Raw genomic sequence first — 19,467 nt, forward strand, 5'->3', positions numbered from 1 at the left:
ACTGTGTTATGTTTGAGCTCAGAATATGTTCTAAGATTCTTCAACAAATCAGTGTCAAAGATATTGCATAGGGCCCCTTCTATTACTCTTCTTGTAAGTGGGTGTGGCCCTTGCTTTCTTTCAACTACTGGACACAGTTTTTCTTTGCTTCACGGGATCTACAACATTTTATAGTTAGAAAGGGGCTAACTCAGCCACAAAATCAGTATAGAATCTGATGGATTTGAAGCTTCGTTCAATTGTAATGATTTTAGCTTTTCTTGAAACCACTGAACTAATACTTATTTCAGTCATCTTTTCAGTGGTTGGGGGTTAAATTGGGCCAGTTCTCCCACGTTTTCCATTATAAAGGAACATTTGAAACCAAAGTTAAGCATTTCAGATTTTGCTGTGCTATCCTCAATTTCAGTTCCTGTCTCATTCGTTAGTGTCTGGACACTCATGAGTGTCACTAACTGCCTTATCATTGACCAGAATTTCTTTGGGTTTTGTGAAATTTGGCAGTATTGTGCTATGGTAGTCATTGAAGGCTTTATGCATTGCTCTTTTGACAGCCAAGACAAGTTTCATTTAGCATTTATCTATAGCCTTATGCTTTGTTTTAAACCTATTACACAGTAGTCTCAGTTTCTTTAGAGTAACTGTATACCACGGAGGGTCCCTCTCATTATGAACTGTTATACTGGGTACATAACTATCCAGTGCATTGTCAACTATTCATTTAAACTTGAGCCTTAGTTCTTTACATTCTACTGTCTTTTGCTGAAGATTTTAAGGTCCTCCTTCAGATACGACACTACTGCTTTTTTAATCTACGTCACACACCAGTTATACCTTTATAATTGTTTTGGTTTCCTTTTTTCTTTGGTAATCGTTGTTGCCACAACAGCATCATAGTAACTGATACCAGTTTTGGTGTGACAATCCTCAAAGAGGTCAAGTCTGTGTGTTCTCATTAGATACAATATATTTCCATCATGAGTGGAGTTCGGAACTATCTGTTATACATAGTTTTCAGAGAAGGCATTTAGTAATGTTTCACAGGATGTCTTGTCATGAACACCACAAACAAAACTGTAATTTTCCTGATTGATTGATGATTAAAGGCTCCACCAATGATTATGATATTACTGGGGAACTTACATACAAGTGAACTGAGTTTTCGGGTACATGAAGAGCTGAGCCTGGTGGGCAACAGGAGGATCAAGTAACCAGTTTTATGCATGCCCTTGGTACTGAATCTTGCCCAATCAGTCTCTCGCATGCAGCTTCACTATCTATTTTGGTGAATTTGAGTTTCTTATCTACTGCAACAAATATGCTACCACCATTTCCTTTCAACATACACACAAATTTTCCCCAAAAATCTCACTATCAATTTCATGTTCCATCCAGCTTTCTGTGTCTAGTTTTTAAGGAGCACTTCATACTCTTGCACTGTGTTGCAAATGTTTCGGCAGGTAACTACTAGGATTTTAATACACATACTGATAGGGGGCATTCTTTTGGACCTTAAACTTACACTTCTGGGATTCCTGTTGTTAGCTGGACTGGATGAACATTGTATGCACCCGACACACAGTCAACTACCTAAGTAACTACCTCTGATGTGTAGCGCACACCTGACCCATTTAGGGGGACCCTATATTTCTCATCCCTATGGTGAAAGTCTAGGAAGTTGCAACCTAGCTTGTCATAGAACCTTCGAAGTCTTCGGTTCAGGCCTTCCACTTGACTCAGAACCAGGGGGCCATAATCAGTTTCTGGATACAATGCTGCAAATTGTGAGCTTCTTTGAAACTCCATTCAGAAGGCTGTCTTCCTAACCTTCTCTGCCAGTTGCTGGAGTGACACAAGTATGACTTTGGAGCTCAGACTATAAGGCAACATTTGTGCCACAACCTGCAGTTGGTTGCACCCTGTTCCTCTGAGACTGCCAGAATGAGACCTCCAGGTATACACACCAAGTGCACGTGGTTTTACTATTTCGTTGCTGCCATTTCCCTAATGGGGACCATTATTTGCTGTACATTTGAACCGCTGACGATTAATAGGCCCCAATCCTATTGCTGGGACAAAGGTTTTCCCAGAACAGGTGAAGTGAGTCCCACAGGACACTCACAGTCAAGAAACTGAGTAATGACATGTCCTGTACTTCTTGCAGAGGGGATAGGATCTACAGGAGAGGATAGTACTTGAGGTATATTTGGTACCACAGGTACATGACTCTCGGCAGCTCTTCCATCTCGCTGATTCACAGTAGCTGACAATTGTTTTACAGTGGTCATGGTGATTTCCTGCTGTTCACAAACTTCAACTAACTCACACGGGGTAGAGAACAGCATTCACAGTGGGGCTACAAGGTGGCTGTGTAATGTTTTGCAAAGCAGTGAACAAGTAACTTTAAACTAAACCTGCTGACGACTCTCGGCAGCTCTTCCATCTCGCTGATTCACAGTAGCTGACAATTGTTTTACAGTAGTCATGGTGATTTCCTGCTGTTCACAAACTTCAACTAACTCATGCGGGGTAGAGAACAGCATTCACAGTGAGGCTACAAGGTGGCTGTGTAATGTTTTGCAAAGCAGTGAACAAGTAACTTTAAACTAAACCTGCTGACTATCTTTTAACCTGTTGAGCTAGAAAAATATTAATTCCCTATAAGAATTGGAGCAAATACATAAAACGAGATTTCTGTTGAAGCAACAGCAAAATCTGTGGAAGTCACTAACAAAAGTGAAAATACAGTTAATTTATGATAAATGTAAATATATGTACCACTCTTGGAGAGAAAAATAAATGTAACACCGTATGTTAGTTACAATATGTACAAGAGTAACTAAATCACAAATGCTGGTTTAATACTGTGTATTAATTTATGCAGAGCACAACGGCAACTTCTGAAAATCCTAAAAAATGTATGTTCATTTGCATTAATATACACTGAAATTTGGCAGTAACTGTTAGCCGCAGACGCTGATTTGCTACAAAATAAATTGTTCACAACTCTCATAACTTACAAAAATTTTCAAAAACACTATTTTGTAAGTATCCAAAACTTCTAAAAAATAACCTGTTCTCACATAATTATGCAATGAAATTAGAGAATAATTGTTCTAAATGATAATATGCCAACTGTTCTCAAAAATTTTAAAAGATCGCTATTAAGTTGAAGCCTACAATTGACGATAACAGTAATACTTTATTGCGGTACTTGCAAATGTTCGAAATTTCACAATATATCACAATACAAATGAGTAGTGGTACAGTTAATAAAAGATCTTGCAGAATTGATACTAAACGTATAATATGTGAATGTAGAATTTCAAATCGGCACATGAATCTGGCACATGTGGTTCCCCACAAAGGGAGATTATGAAATCGGCTCTTAAATATAAGTAAACGTGCAATTTGTACAGATTTTTTACTTACCTGATTGTGACAATCCTACAGTGGCATGCTGAAGGTGAACACTGCAGCGTCAGTTTATCTCAACCAAAATTGTGAAAATCAGTGACTTGCATGATGATGAGGTGAAGTGGTGATAACAACAGATACACACTGTCTCCAAATGAAGAAAATTTGCGACCTGGCTGGGAGTCCAACCCGGGACACAATGATCAGGCAGTAACACTATAAATTGTGCAGTGGACAAGATAACTATCATACAAATCTAAGATGGTTATACAATTTTTGCACATCTTCAAATAATGAGATTTCTTAAAGAATGACATTCTCTATTTACTTGTAATGCGATCAGGCCCAATGGACTGCACACTGCTACAAGTTCCCTTCCCCATTGTCTTCTATCCGCTGATCCACCAACATCTATTGCAAACTGGTGCAGGTCTTCATGGAGGTCATCCCTACACCTCTTCCTTGCTCTTATAGAGATGGGGGGAGGGGGGGGGGTGGTGTCTTTTACCTGAGGGGATGAAATCCAGGAGCTTCTGTGGAGAACTGTCAGTCTTCCATTCAAGCCACATGTCCAGCCCACTGTAATTGCTTGCATCTTATGATTCTTGCTATATTGGCATCACTTTGTCTATCTCATGATAGTGTCTGATCCTCCCTTCACCGACGTTTACATCCAACACTGACCCAAGAGATCTGCGGCAGCACTTTTTTCTCAAATATGAGAAGTTTATGACAGTCCTGGTTTCAGATACTCCACATCTCTTTTATCCACAGATAAAAGTGTTGTCTTTAGTGTACTCTCTTAGTTATTCAGTGAGCTATCACGGAAGAAGATATGACCTACTGTTGACTACCGTGGCCGAAAACCTCCCTGATATTCACCAATTTCTGATTCTGCCAAGATTTGAGTACTATGTGTGAGGCAGTTGGAGAGGATCTTGTAGCATACATTAAGCAAGGCTATTCCTCAATAGTGATCACAATTAAATTTCATTTCAAAATGTCACCCTTCTTATGGAATGGATAGGTCTCAGCTGTTTACCATTCTGTTGGTAGTTCTTCTTTGTTCCAGATTTTTTTGCATCAGCGAGTGTAGTGTTTCTGCAAGTTTCTCACCCCCCTGCCTGGATCATTGTGGCCTGTATTCTGTCTTCACTATGCTCTTATTGTTCTTAAGCCATTTTATTTGCAGTTTGATCTCGGTCAATGTGGTGGTGGTGGTGGTGGGGGGGGGGGGGGGGGGACAGTCTGGGGGAGCTGTGGTTGGAGATTGGAAATCAAACCATAATTTGGGTTCATCGCAGTTGAGAAGCTGGTTGAAGTACTTCTTCCATCTTTCAGAAATTTCACTGTTGTTGGTCAAGATTTTATCATCTGAGCCTTTGACAGACTTCTGTTTGGCTCAGAACCCTTTGCTAAAACGCTTTACCTTTTGGAACATTTCCCTGGTATTGTTTCCTCTAAAGCCTGCATCCATCTCAACAGTGATGTTCGTGACATACTTTCTCTTTTCTCTTCTCAGAATTGCTCGGGTAGTTCTACAAACCACCTCAAATTGTTCTTTACCCTGCACCACATCGCTCTTGTGCGGATACTTTTCTCTTGGCTTCTTGTATTTGTTCCAAAGCATTAGCACATTCCTTTTCAAACCAGATCTTCGTGTCAACTGGATTTCTCTTGATTGTTTCCTTTGCTGCTTCAGTCACTGAGCTCCTGATGTCTCTCCATATTTATTCAGGGTCTTCACTGCTGTCCCCTTCACCGAATGCTTCAGAACGATTTTTAAGTTGCAGTTGTTATTTGGTCTTCATTGCTTCATCTTCAGTCTTTCAACATGGTATCTGACAGACTTCCACAATTTATCCATTGTCGTTCCCTTCCTGCATGCTGTACTTGTGACATGACTGACCAGAAAAAAAAATGGCCACTTACACACAATTCACCTCATGCCATCTTAACATCTGACTTCCATCTTTGGGCTCTTACATCTATGGCGATGTGGTCTACCTAGTTTACTGTCCTCCCACCTGGTCACACCCAGATTCCCTTATGTCCAACCTCACAGGCTCCATAAAAGGACAACATAGCAATTATAAATTAAATAACCATTTTTTAATTTCAGTTCCTACATCCTACAAACTACATTTTATAACTCACTTTATTTATGTTTGATATCCTTTTTATGTCATTTTATTGCTGTTTTCATGTCATTTTGCTGATAATTTTGCAGGTATTTTAGGTCATAAAAATCCAAGCCTTGTGTGTATAGGTCATTTTTCATAATTTGTGATGAACCAAGTGAATTCTCACAAGGGGCAACTGCCAACACTGCCCCCTACCCCCCCCCCCCCCCCCCCCTCCCCACCCCACCCCTGCAGGTACCCCTGAGTGCGACCCATTCACAAGTTCTGCTACAGTGTCTGGGATCTCCAAAAGGCCGGATTAAATGAAGACCTCGAAGCAATCCAGAGATGGGCTGCTAGGCTTCTTATCGGTAGTTTTGATCGACATGCAGTATTATGGAAGTGTTTCGGGAACTCAAATAAGAATCCCTGGAAGATGTTCTTTTCGCGGTACACTACTGAGAAAATTTAGGGAACCCGCATTGGAAGCTAACTCCAGAACAATCGTACTGCCACCAGTGTGCATTTCGCATTGAGGAACATGAATGTAAGATAAGAAAAATTAGAGCTAACCCCAGAACAATCGTACTGCCACCACTGTGCGTTTCGCATTAAGGAGCATGAATGTAAGATAAGAAAAATTAGAGCTTGTATGGAAGTATGTAGACAGGCATTTTTCCCTCGCTCTGTTTGCGAGTGAAACAGGAAGAGAAATGATTAGTAGATGTACCGTGTACCCTCCACTACATACCATACAATGGTTTATGGAGTATGTATGTACATGTAGACGTAGTCCAGTCAAATAGTAGATATACCTTGCAAAGGTGTAGTAGAAGATTTTAGTTTTTTAATCCATTCATACTGTTGGAAAGGTTGGAAAACCAATTTTCGCCAAGAGAATTTATGTTGGCTGCACTTTCTGTAGTGAAACTTGAAAAATTGAGTTTTTTCAGCCCCCCCCCCCCCCCCCCCCAAAAAAAAAAAACCTCAGGTTTCTTGCTGCAAGCGCTTCGGCATTCATTTCCTTTTTAAAAGAGCATGGAATTTTGTACAACTAAAACCAAGGGCACTGCAGTTTATAAAAGGATATAAGTTTTTCAGAACTTGTACAAAATGGCAAAATTTCTGGTTTTTGAGTGCTTTTATTTCGATTTTTGTTTATATAATAGAAATATATTATGTTATTTATTGGAATTAAACATCTTACTTTGCTGTATTCAATTACTCTGTGTGCAGTCTGATGATTCCAGGGCATTGATCTATAGTGATTTGTACATACCTAGTCAAAGTTAAGCTCCAGTGCATTTCAGCCCTGACTTACGCATTTTTATAAAACTACATCATTTACTCATTGTGTCATATATATAACAAATAACCAACAACAGAAAACTGAACTATCATTAACTAAAATAGGCAAACTGAAATAGATAGCTAGTTATACTTGCATAAAGAAACCATGCAGTACATATTAAACATGAGTAGCTGTATTATATTTAAAAAATTGACTTGGTGCGAGTAGGACTCGCACTCTGAGGGCTCAATACAAATTTAATTATGTATGTAGAAAGTTAATCCATTCTGGGGATTGAAGATCTCAGTGATTTTTTGCCTGTTACCGATGATGATTCTGGCTAGGTTTCAGTAACAGGGATTCCTAGACATTTAGAATTTTTTTTAAATTTCAGGTTTGAAGTTGGATAACAAATGACAAAAGAAATATTTTTTTCATGTAATGTAGTTACAGATTGACAGTTTTCTGATTTTTCATTTACTTGAATTGTGAAACCTTTCTTACTGTGAAATTTCTTGATTCTATGTCAAGGGGAGGTGCCCTTTGTGTTTTAATGAGTCAGTTTGTGAGTATCAAAATATGTGACATAAATATCTTTTGATTGCATTGACTTAAAAGCTTAAGATATTTGCACCACAGAAGACTATAGATTTTAGTATGTGACACAAATTTCAACTTGATATGTCTATCCATTCCTGAGAGGAAGGGTTTTGAACAGCTGGGCGGATGGAAAGACTAACAACAAAGTGATACCAGAATGGTTCTGTTTTTACTGGTTGCAATATGGAACTCTAAAAAGGCTTTAACATTAATTAAATTTTATTATTATCATCATCACTTCTGGGTGGCACACGTGAGGTATCTATGAGAATCACTTTCAACATTATGGTGGATTCCTCAGTGTCACCAGAAATGCCTTTAGTAGTAGAGTCAGGGTAAGTAGAAAAAGTTGGTCCCAGATAAACTTGTTCTTCTAGCAGTGAGTCAGCCTCTTTCACTTCGCTAATTTCGAGATTGGTTTCCTCAAGAATGTCCATAAAATCTACTTACTCTTTACACTCTGCATATAAACATTCTGGCACGTTTTCACAATTGACTTCACTGCAGGTATTGAAATGGAAGAAATTTTCAAACATCCTTTTCTGAAGGAGTTCTCACAGCCCAATGTACATGGGCCTGGAACAATGTGAAGAACTGCTTAAAGTGCTGGATTTTGGCTCATTACAACAAGTCTCTGAAGTTGTTACTGCACCAGCTGCATTTCTCAGGAGATTCCCAGTTTCCCATTCAACTTTGGATGTACGGTTAACTCTGTAACAAATGAGTTGTGCGGCATCTTTTGTGGGTGGCAACCATGCAAGATACAATTTGCTTTGTGTGACACACTTGGCAAATATTGGTATCGCAAATTCATTTGGTGCAATTGAGTTCACATCTTTCACTGAAACAAAGGAGTTATAAAACATACATTTTCTACCTAATTTGAACCTCATCAAAAGATACCCACTGCTTGTACAAAAATGTTATAGTGAGAACAAATAAATGCTGGGCCAAAATCATTATGTTGGAAAGTAATGTGTGTGTGTGTGTGTGTGTGCGCGCGCTGTTTTCCCCCCCTCCTAATTATGAAACACACACAGCAGTATACTTGGAATACAGAAATTCAACTGCCCCATTCCATTCAGAGTCGAGTCAAATTGCTGAAAAGAGTCTACATCTTGCAAAATGTGGTGTAGAAATTTGAATTTTTTAACTCACCCATATGTTTGGAACAATTGGAAAACTAATTTCTGCCAATGACATTTATGTTAGCCAAACTTCGTATAGCCAAAACACTTTGAACACTTTGCAGTTTCTTCAAAAAAAAAAAAAAAAACTAGAGCATTGACATCCATTTCCTTTTTTAAAAAGAGCACAAAATTTTCTACAAATTAGATTGCTACAACTCTTGTTTTTCACCTAACAGAAAGGGCACTACTGTCAAAAAAATATGAATTTTTCAAATTTTGTGCAAAATACCTACTTTTTGACCACTTTTTCCAGTAGCTGTTTGTACAGTTGAAATATATTATCTGATATATTCAAATTGAACAGCTCACTCTGCAGTATTCAATTATTCCATGTGCAAGTAGGTGGTTCCTTGACATCCATCTATTGTCATCTGTACGACCCAGCAAAGTGAAGAAGAATTAAAATCCTTTCTGAAATGTGCCCCTTATCCAGTGAGTCTATTCCTCAAAACGAAGAGCCTTAGATTATCCATTCTTTGTTGTTGGAGTTATGTGCCCCCTCTGAATCTGGGGTTGAATGTGATGACACCTATTTCTTTTTTTTTTTTTTTTTTTTTTTTTTTTTTTTTTTTTTTTTTTTTTTTTTTTTTTCTTTAAAAATTCTGGACGCATAATTTTACATTTGCTGATTTTCTAAAGACCCAGAAAGAAGCCTTTGAAACAAAGTTTGTTTTTCAGAGGTAATGATTAGTATGTTTCTTTCAGCTAAAAGGATAAGTCATTCCTTCAAGAGGCTGTTGTAGAGCTTTTACAGTAACTGCACCTCATAACACACTGTTGAAGAAACTAATCTCTGCAAATTATAGAAAGTGTTTGGGGGTGTGGCTGTCTTTCTGAATTTCCTATGAAACGTGTTCTTGGCTCTTGTGTTCACACCTACAGATTACCCCTTATCAAGTGTTTATTCATTTTTAGATTCTGCTGCCTTGGTAATGTTGATGCAGGAAATCTCTGATAGACTGACAACCTCAGCAGCAATTCTGCTGTGTTGTTATCTCATACAACTACTTTTGAATAGCAGTCTCATTTCCAAGTGTTTTTTCCAGAACAAGGAGTTACACAGTGAAAGTACCAGGCGTACAGAACATTTCATATTAATAATGTATGTCATTATTTCTATTAAAATTAGATTAGGTGGCACTTTGTTGATCATGACACACAGCTCAATCACATTTAGCATTTCTAATGGTCAAATGAAATATTTGGAGCTCCAAACAGTTATAGTAATAAAATAAGGGTATGTGACAATGTGAATCAATTGTTGGATCCAATTCAAGGTTATGTACATGCCAGCATTTCTAGCAGTCTGAAGCCCAGTTCAGTGTTGATTAAAAGACGAACCGCACTATCTACTCAGTGAAAATCTATTATCAGTTACTAGAGACTTCAGTACTTCAGGAGTAAAAGAGACCACTCACAGAAAAGCAGTAGCATTGAGTCGTTGACACACGGATTGCGTTTCAGGTAGGAAGAAGACTTGGGGATGGGTAGCTAGTGGCTCAGAAGGAGTCGGCAGGTTTGTTGGCAAGGAATGCAGGAGGGAGGGATGGCAGATGCATGGGCTAGGCATGTGATGCACGGGTTTCTGAGGCAGTGGGCTGCAGCACACAGTGAAGGTGGTGTGAATTGATAGGGGGTGATAGGAGAGAGGAAGGGGAATCTATTGGATGGGGGTGTGGTGACATTGAACTAACTGAGATTGAGGCTAGGAAGTTTACGGGACTGAAGATGTGTAGCAAGGTTAACTCCTGCTGTGTAGCACAGAAAAGCCGGAGGTGGAGGGAAGGATCCAGATGGTTTGAATTGTGAACAGCCATTGGAATCAAACATTTTGTACTCAGCTGCATGTTGTGATCCACAGGGGTCAACTTTGTTCTTTCACTTTGGTTTCTATATTTATACTTTGTCTGTTAGCTCTTCAGCATGCATCCACCCAGTTCCTCACACATTGCAGATCCAAGTACTAGTCAATCACATCTTCATAATTGCAGTATGTCTCACTTATCTAATACCGTAACTGCCCTTCCCTAAAACAAAATGATTTGAAAACTCCCGCATTGCTGCTGTCTGTTTCTGTGCTTCCTGCACTCTCCGCATAATTCAGTATCCTGTTGCTATTAATAAAAAAGTGAAGTGCACACACTCTATCTCTCTCTTTAATTTTTTCATAAATTTGTCCAGTTCAATATATGGCCATTTCTTTCTGCCAACATCGAAGCAAATTCTCACTTTTTCTCCCAGTTACACTTTTTGTTTCTCAGTCAGTTGTCCATGCCCCCTCCACAACCCACCTCACCACTTTCCTTTTCTTTTTTCTGCTATATGTATTACTGTTTTCATTATTTATGTCACAATTATTTGTAAGTGCTGAGTTTAATGTTGGATCTCTTATATGTCACAAAGTATGTAATGTAAAATATGAAGAATGCCTGGTTAGCTACAAGAGAGGGGATCAAGTTCCTAATCTTACCAGGATACAGAAAATAATAAATTAAAAAAAAAAACATAAAATACAATACTGCATAAATGTTTCTCTTTCAGCATAAAACTAAAGTTAGGCAATATTAACACTTCAATTCCAGTTGTCAATCCAACCTAACTGAAATTTTTATGAATTGTCAAGGATCTCCACCTTGCTCAAGTGCTGGTGCTCGCTTTGGGGACATTGATGAGAGGTTTCCTGGAGGCACTCTGCCCCTGCCACCACCTCCTGTGCAATGGCCAGCACCTCAGGGTGCAGCTATGCCCCGCCACCCAACGTGGATGGAACAGCCACCGTGGGGTGCACGTCCTCCACCCACATCAACAGCTCCTCCTGTTCGACATCAGCCACCACCATTTCGAAGAGCACCAGACTTTCCTCCACCGAACTTTCGTTGGAGGCAGTATGGGCCCGGGCCAGGTCCAGGTCCTGGCCATGGTCCAAGATTGCCTTATGATGCTCAGGAGGATGCTCATAGGTAAGAATGTTATTGTAATGTTTTAGAGAGCTTCATGGTAACAAACTGATGTTCGAAGATTCTGAATGATTTATTAGGAGCTATAATAATAAGTAAGTAATGAGTTCAGATGTTGTAAATTTTTGTTGCATCCTCTTCAGGTAATAAAAAACTAACTGATTATGAAAAGAATAGATTGCTACTCACCATATAGAGGAGACATTGAGTCACAGCCAGCCAGGACAAAGAGACTGCTGTACATTTGAGCTTTCAGTCGAAAGGCCTTCTTCTAAAGTAGAAAACAAACACACACACACACACACACACACACACACACACACCCACACGACCACTGTTGCTGGTCACTGTTGCCTCATCGGTCAGAGACAGTCGTCACATGCTTGTGTGAATGTTTGTGTGTTTTCTACTTTAGAGAAAGGCCTTTTGGCCAAAAGCTAAAATGTATAATAGTCTTTTTGTTGTGCCTGTTTGTAACTCGACATCTCCTCAGTATGGTGAGTAGCAATCTATCCTTTTCATAATCTACCATAATTTTAGCGAACAGGTAAATTCATTAATGCACTTGTCACCTTATGTGGTAGGTGAGTAAATAATTTGCAGAATAAACACTGAGAATGAAAATTTGTGGTACCAATACAAATTTGGAAGCTAGTTGTAAACTAGTTCAATTCAGTAGAGTGATTAAATGTGCCAGCAGTGTTAGCATCAAAGAATTCAGTATGTATCACATGATTAGCAATGAAATGTTAAAATGATTCACTTGTTTAATTTATTTGTGTGTATTGATTGAAATTACCTCATGCTTCTTACAGCGTAATACTTGCAAACATGTTTATAGTGAAGCCGTCATAGATATATACAGCTTAAGAAAAACTATCTTCTACACACTATTAAGATGAAAAATAGATCACGTTAGTAGAGAAGTTGAATGTGAAATAAACAAACTTTGCTCAAGCATTATAACAAATAAATAATGACAGAACTCCAGAACAAACTTTTCAGTCTGAAGCAAAGTGTGCACTGGCGTGTAACAATCTGATTTCCTAGTTTGACTTTCAGTGTAGAGCACAGCTTTAATTAATTTTCAGTAATAGAAATCTTCTGTGATAAATTAATAGAAACCTTCTGTGATAAACTCCCAGAAACTTTGAAGTTTACTATTTGGTTTAGTTTGTTCTACACTGATGGAAAAAAAAATCTCAACACTAAGGAGGAGTTGTGCAACATAAACAAAAGTTGGTAGGCGTATTTCTACATATGAAAGAATATGAGGATGCAGATCAGGTTTGCTGTAATGCACACTGTAATGACTGTGAGTGTTAGTTACCTTTGAGCTAAGACATGGTGAGTTGACATTAGTCAAGAATGTATTTAAGGAGAGAAAGATGCCTTTATCAAAACCTCACTGAGTTTGGAATAGGTCATTTAATATAGCTATGAGAAGCTGGATGTTCCTTCTGCAACATTGCAGGAAGACTTGGCAGGAATGTAGCCACTGTACATTATTGCTGGCTACGGGGTCGCGAGAATGTATGGTTGTCCACATACTGCTTTTATAGCCCAACATGCTCTATAGAGTGTCGACACATCGCCTTGGCCAGCTCGATCACCAGATCTGTCTCCAGTCGAGCACATATGTAACATTATCTCCAGTGTCATCCACAGACAGCATTAACCGCCCCGATATTTCACTAACCAAGTACAACGGATATGGAACTCCATCCCACAAACTGACGTCTGGCACCTATACAACATGAAGAATGCGCATTTGCGTGCGCTTTCGTTCAACATTCTGGCAGTTAGGCTGGTTGTTAATGTACCAGCATTTGAAATTTGCAATGGCTTACCTTGTGCTTACATTAACTTGTGATCTTGCATTGGTCATTGCTTAAATATGTTCCTAGATAAATGTATTCCCAAAATTTCATCACTCTACAGTAATTATTTTTTGGTGTTGTGATTTTTTTTCATCAGTGTATTTGCTGCTGGATTGTTGAATGCCTGCTGGCCATGGTAATGTCTCAGTTGTCAAGAAAATAGCAAAGAATGTGGACACTCATTATCGCAGACTCTTCAGAAAAAACCATGAAATTCCCCGACTGTATGTACTCAATGTTGCTACAATAATGTTGACTCTAGTGAATTTCTGAATGAATTCATAGCCATTTTTTGGCCGCAGATGGGACTTTTATGAGTCATTTGGCAGACACACCTTGTTACCAATTCACAGCTTCTATTAATCAGTTACATTTCCTATAATCTACCAGTAGAAGCTGTTTCAAAAATTTGCAGATGAAGTTAACTACACAGAAAAGTTCATTAATACATAAGCTCGAAATAACCTGTACATTTGTGTAGGTCTGAGTTTTTCTTTTCTTCTGAAAATGAGATATGAGGAAATGAAATTTCTCTATAAACTACATTTCCCTTCAGAATTAATTTGATCTGTGTTAATCTGAATGAATATTGTGAATTATTGTACTAAGCATATTTAACATTGTTGGTTTGCCAATAATATTGCTAAAACAACTATAGTGTTTATTAAGTTGCAACAGACTGTTCTAACCAAAAAATCATTTGTATTATATTGTGCCAATGTATACAAAATTATTGTGCTTACTGGAATATTAAATCATGCTATTCTTCTTCTTCAGATTTGATCGATTTCCTGGAAACCGTTTCACACGGCCGCCACCACCACTCCCACCACAGCATCAGCATTCACACCCACCGCAACCGTCGCAGCAGCAGCCACTGCTACCGGATCCTGTTAGCACATCTCAAGCACCTGCGACTGAACTTCCTCCTGCAGACCCATTGCTTCTTGATCTGATTGCCCAGGACTCAATGCGGACAATAAATATTGATCGTATCCCGCGTGAAATTCGCTTTTATGGTGATACTGCTGTCGTTCTTTTAGCGTGGGATGACCCCCGTGAAATAAGTTTCCAAGGTGGTGTGAGGCGGGTTACTTTTGATGATCGCGAGAGTGTTATTTGTGCCTTCAATGAACCTTATCGTGACTTCACACTTGATGGACAGACACACAGGTAAGGGTGATACACACAGAAGAAAGATTGTTCATCACTATCACATAAAAATGTGTTAGATTGTGTCCTATAGTTGTATTAACATTGAAATTGTGATTTTACAAAGTCATTGATTGGTGTTAGTTGCCAGCTGAATTATCAATAGTGGAAGTGATATATATACTACTCCAAATCCCATGCCACTTTCCTTGATGTTGACCTCCACCTGTCCAATGGCCAGCTTCACACGTCCGTCCATATCAAACCCACCAACAAACAACAGCACCTCCATTATGACAGCTGCCACCCATTCCACATCAAACGGTCCCTTCCCTACAGCCTAGGTCTTCGTGGCAAACGAATCTGCTCCAGTCCGGAAGCCCTGAACCATTACACCAACAACCTGAAAACAGCTTTCGCATCCCGCAACTACCCTCCCGACCTGGTACAGAAGCAAATAACCAGAGCCACTTCCTCATCCCCTCAAACCCAGAACCTCCCACAGAAGAACCCCAAAAGTGCCCCACTTGTGACGGGATACTTTCCGGGTCTGGATCAGACTCTGAATGTGACTCTCCAGCAGGGATACGACTTCCTCAAATCCTGCCCTGAAATGAGATCCATCCTTCATGAAATCCTCCCCACTCCACCAAGAGTGTCTTTCCGCCATCCACCTAACCTTTGTAGCCTCTTAGTTCATCCCTATGAAATCCCCAAACCACCTTCCCTACCCTCTGGCTCCTACCCTCGTAACTGCCCCCGGTGTAAAACCTGTCCCATGCACCCTCCCACCACCACCTACTCCAGTCCTGTAACCCGGAAGGTGTACACGATCAAAGGTAGAGCCACGTGTGAAAGCACCCACGTGATTTACCAACTGACCTGCCTACACTGTGAAGCTTTCTATGTGGGAATGACCAGCAACAAACTGTCCATTCGCATAAATGGACACAGGCAGACAGTGTTTGTTGGTAATGAGGATCACCCTGTGGCTAAACATGCCTTGCTGCACGGCCAGCACATCTTGGCACAGTGTTACACCGTCCGGGTTATCTGGATACTTCCCACTAACACCAATCTGTCAGAACTCCGGAGGTGGGAACTTGCCCTTCAGTATATCCTCTCTTCTCGTTATCCGCCAGGCCTCAACCTCCGCTAATTTCAAGTTGCCGCCGCTCATACCTCACCTGTCTTTCAACATCATCTTTGCCTCTGTACTTCTGCCTAGACTGACATCTCTGTCGAAACTCTTTGCCTTTACAAATGTCTGCTTGTGTCTGTGTATGTGCGGGTGGATATGTGTGTGTGTGTGTGTGTGTGTGTGTGTGTGTGTGTGTGTGTGTGTGTGTGTGTGTGTGCGCGCGCGCGAGAGAGTGTGTATACCTGTCCTTTTTTCCTCCTAAGGTAAGTCTTTCCGCTCCCGGGAGTGGAATGACTCCTTACCCTCTCCCTTAAAACCCACATCCTTTCGTCTTTCCCTCTTTCCTGATGAAGAAACCATTGGTTGCGAAAGCTAGAATTTTGTGTGTATGTTTATGTTTGTTTGTGTGTCTATCAACCTGCCAGCACTCTCGTTTGGTAAGTCACATCTTCTTTGTTTTTTGATAAATTTTTCCCATGTGGAAAAGATGATTTGACTTACCAAATGAAAGTGCTGGCAGGTCGACAGACACACAAACAAACACAAACAAACACAAACATACACACAAAATTCAAGCTTTCGCAACTAACTGTTGCCTCATCAGGAAAGAGGGAAGGAGAGGGAAAGACGAAAGGAGGTGGGTTTTAAGGGAGAGGGTAAGGAGTCATTCCAATCCCGGGAGCGGAAAGACTTTCCTTAGGGGGGAAAAAAGGACGGGTATACACTCGCGCGCACACACACACATATCCATCCACACATATACAGACACAAGCAGAAATATGTCTGCTTGTGTCTGTATATGTGTGGATGGATATGTGTGTGTGTGTGTGTGTGTGTGTGTGTGTGTGCGCGCGCGCGAGTGTATACCCGTCCTTTTTTTCCCCTAAGGTAAGTCTTTCCGCTCCCGGGATTGGAATGACTCTTTACCCTCTCCCTTAAAGCCCACTTCCTTTCGTCTTTCCCTCTCCTTCCCTCTTTCCTGATGAGGCATTGTGTGTCTGTCGACCTGCCAGCACTTTCATTTGGTAAGTCACATCATCTTTGTTTTATATGTATAAATCAATAGTGGAAGTGGGTAATAGCATTGAAGTTGACACTCTAGTTAGTTACATTTTGTTGACTCTGTCGGGTGTCTACTGTGATAAGATACAGCACATTGACTCTGGAGCTTTATTTTCCTCCTGTAATATAATTAACAATTTGTTGTGCATGAACCATTATCCAAATTATTTTAAAATTTAGTACCTCATCTAAAAATTGATAACAACTTACCTAGATGTTTTCAAAGTAAAGCTTTCCTTTGCTAAACATTCTACAGTAACTGAAATAAATGTTGAGCAGGGTATTGGTCTAGATAGTATGGAGGATGGGGCAGATTCATTCAACTAAGACTGAACCATTTGATCGGATGATTCTGAGAGTTGGCTGTGCCAGACTGCTCGATTAATCAGTTGTGCACAGTGCAGTTTCTTCCTTTTTAACAGCTATACTGCACATACAAAACTGATTTCATGTGCCAATGAATTTTGGTATATTGTTTTGTAGTAGTAATGTAGTTTTGTTGTAACATTGTGCTCCAGTGCTTGTATTTTCATGTAGGATACATTTATCACTCTCTGAAATATGAGGCAGATAGTAATAATAAGAAGACAGACAGAACTGTAAGACACTGACTTCTCCAGAATGTTATCGTGAAAGGTCTTGGCCAGCAGCGTGTGCTTCAACCCAATTTCTGTATGTGAAGGTCTGTTTCTTTAGCTGAATACATTGCTGTTTCATCTGTTGTGATAAAGATTGAGTACAGATGAAGAGAGTGGACAGTTTTGTGTACAGTTTGTCATTTATTACGGTGCTTACCTGCATTTCATACACAGCAATGTACGAGCTGAAATCCACCATACAAGAAGTCTACACAATGCATTTTTACATCTGCAAACTTGTCAGAATTTCATGCAGTGGTTTACTCAGTTGGATAAAGCACAGTAAGTGACAAATAATGAAAAGACATTCAGTCCTGTATCAAGCGAATATATCAGACTGTAAGATGAGGAAAAATAAAATTTTTCACTGAATAGTTTAAGAAAAATCGGATAACGAGTATTCCATAGCGGCTGGAACGCCATCTCTCAGCACAAGTAGCAGCATTAGGTGGGCAGTACAGTGACAATAAAGTCATGCTCAGCACAGAATGCAGAGAGCTAGTCTGTAACAGGCAAAGGATTAAGTATTTGACATCTACTGGTTATTTCTCAAATAGGATGTTTTGACTTCTTATATTTACACTCTGTATTGTGTCGTTATTAAGAAATCTCTCGTCATTTACAGGATAAGGTTAGGAGCTCCTACTAGAGAGTTGTACATAGATGGGAAGTGGTACGAATGTTTCTTTGGCGGACCACCTGTAAATATTGATATTGGTGGCAAAATCCGATCTGTCAAACTTGATGGACCTCCACCTCATGTAAAAATTGGATTTGTCAAACGAACCGACCTAGTTGCTGGCAAGATCAACCTTATCATAGATGCTCGCACTATGGTACCAGTCTTCCTTGATGCCAAGCCACAAAGGTAAAAATTATATTTACTGTAGCTTAGTTGAGAAAGTAATAATCAATCAACACAGTATTAAAAATAATTAAATAGTTCCAAAGACAAGACTGCAGACATTGTATTATTATTATAAATTATGTTATGACAATCTTGGGTAAATGTTTCAGGTTTGATGTTGAGAATAAACCTCATGTTCTTCGTTTCGTTGACAAACTCAAAACAGTTCTTCTGAATGGAAGACCATTTGAAGTAGAATTTGGTGGTCTGCCAAAACCAATAGTGGCTCGAGGGAGGAAACATTTTGTGCGCTTCTCGGTACTTCCACAAGGTGTTCGCCCTGGTTATGTGAACATTGTTAATATGGACACTATGGAAGATAGACGGCTACCATCTCCAGACACTGGATCTGTAGGTGGTGATGCCGAACCATCACGGCAGTCTCTTCCGGTACGGTCAGATGGCCATTCTCCTGTATTACCCATGCTCGGTAAGTATAAAATTTTATTCATAAATGTAAGGCCATATGGATATTTTAAAATATCAAATTTAGGTGATGTAGTTTAACTCGTTTACTGTTGAGTACACATTTTTGAGCCTTATAGCTTATAGTTCACAGTTAAGCGGAAAGGGAGGCAAGATGGGGGGGGGGGGGGGGGGGTGGGGGGGCAAGTAGTTGTCAGCATCTACAGAGAAGCAACTGTGGAAGAAGTATTCAGTGAATTTGGAAGGAAGACCTTACCCTGCAGAGTTGACAGAAAACACTGAACAACACAGTTCCTACTTTTGATAACTGAATAGTGTAATTGAAAAGCAACAGAAGATCCTTATTAAATGAGACTGCTGGATACTTTATTGGGTGCCCATTACAATTCTGCATCAAATAATACCGGAGATTTGGTGTGACTTCCAGCAAAAATTTGACATAAGTTGCTTAAACAGTGAAGCATGCCACACGAATAGAAAATGGCACCAGTTATTCAAGTCTATATTTTGGTTTTCAGGACAATCGTGGATACTATGAACCTTTCCCACAGGCATCATCACTATGTTGTAGGCATTATGGAACATGTTTTCTTATGTATGATAAATCTGGAAACTGGAAAATTCCTTGGTATTTAGTCAACTTTGTTTCTATAAGGAAAATTTTTGGAAATTTAAATTTGTGT

The 19,467-nt window shown here is 39.6% G+C and overlaps 1 protein-coding gene across 1 annotated transcript in view; it reads left to right on the forward strand.

Moving 5' to 3' along the window:
• The window catches only part of LOC124622676, an 87,572-nt gene that overhangs the window by 35,293 nt on the left and 32,812 nt on the right, over positions 1-19,467 (forward strand). Inside the window, exons 6-9 of the mRNA XM_047148467.1 lie at positions 11,245-11,581; positions 14,236-14,631; positions 18,077-18,319; positions 18,469-18,788. Coding sequence (XP_047004423.1) covers positions 11,245-11,581; positions 14,236-14,631; positions 18,077-18,319; positions 18,469-18,788 — 1,296 coding nt within the window. The remainder of the gene's footprint in view (positions 1-11,244; positions 11,582-14,235; positions 14,632-18,076; positions 18,320-18,468; positions 18,789-19,467) is intronic.

Source organism: Schistocerca americana, chromosome 7, assembly GCF_021461395.2.
Source record: "Schistocerca americana isolate TAMUIC-IGC-003095 chromosome 7, iqSchAmer2.1, whole genome shotgun sequence".
Lineage (NCBI taxonomy): Eukaryota > Metazoa > Arthropoda > Insecta > Orthoptera > Acrididae > Schistocerca > Schistocerca americana.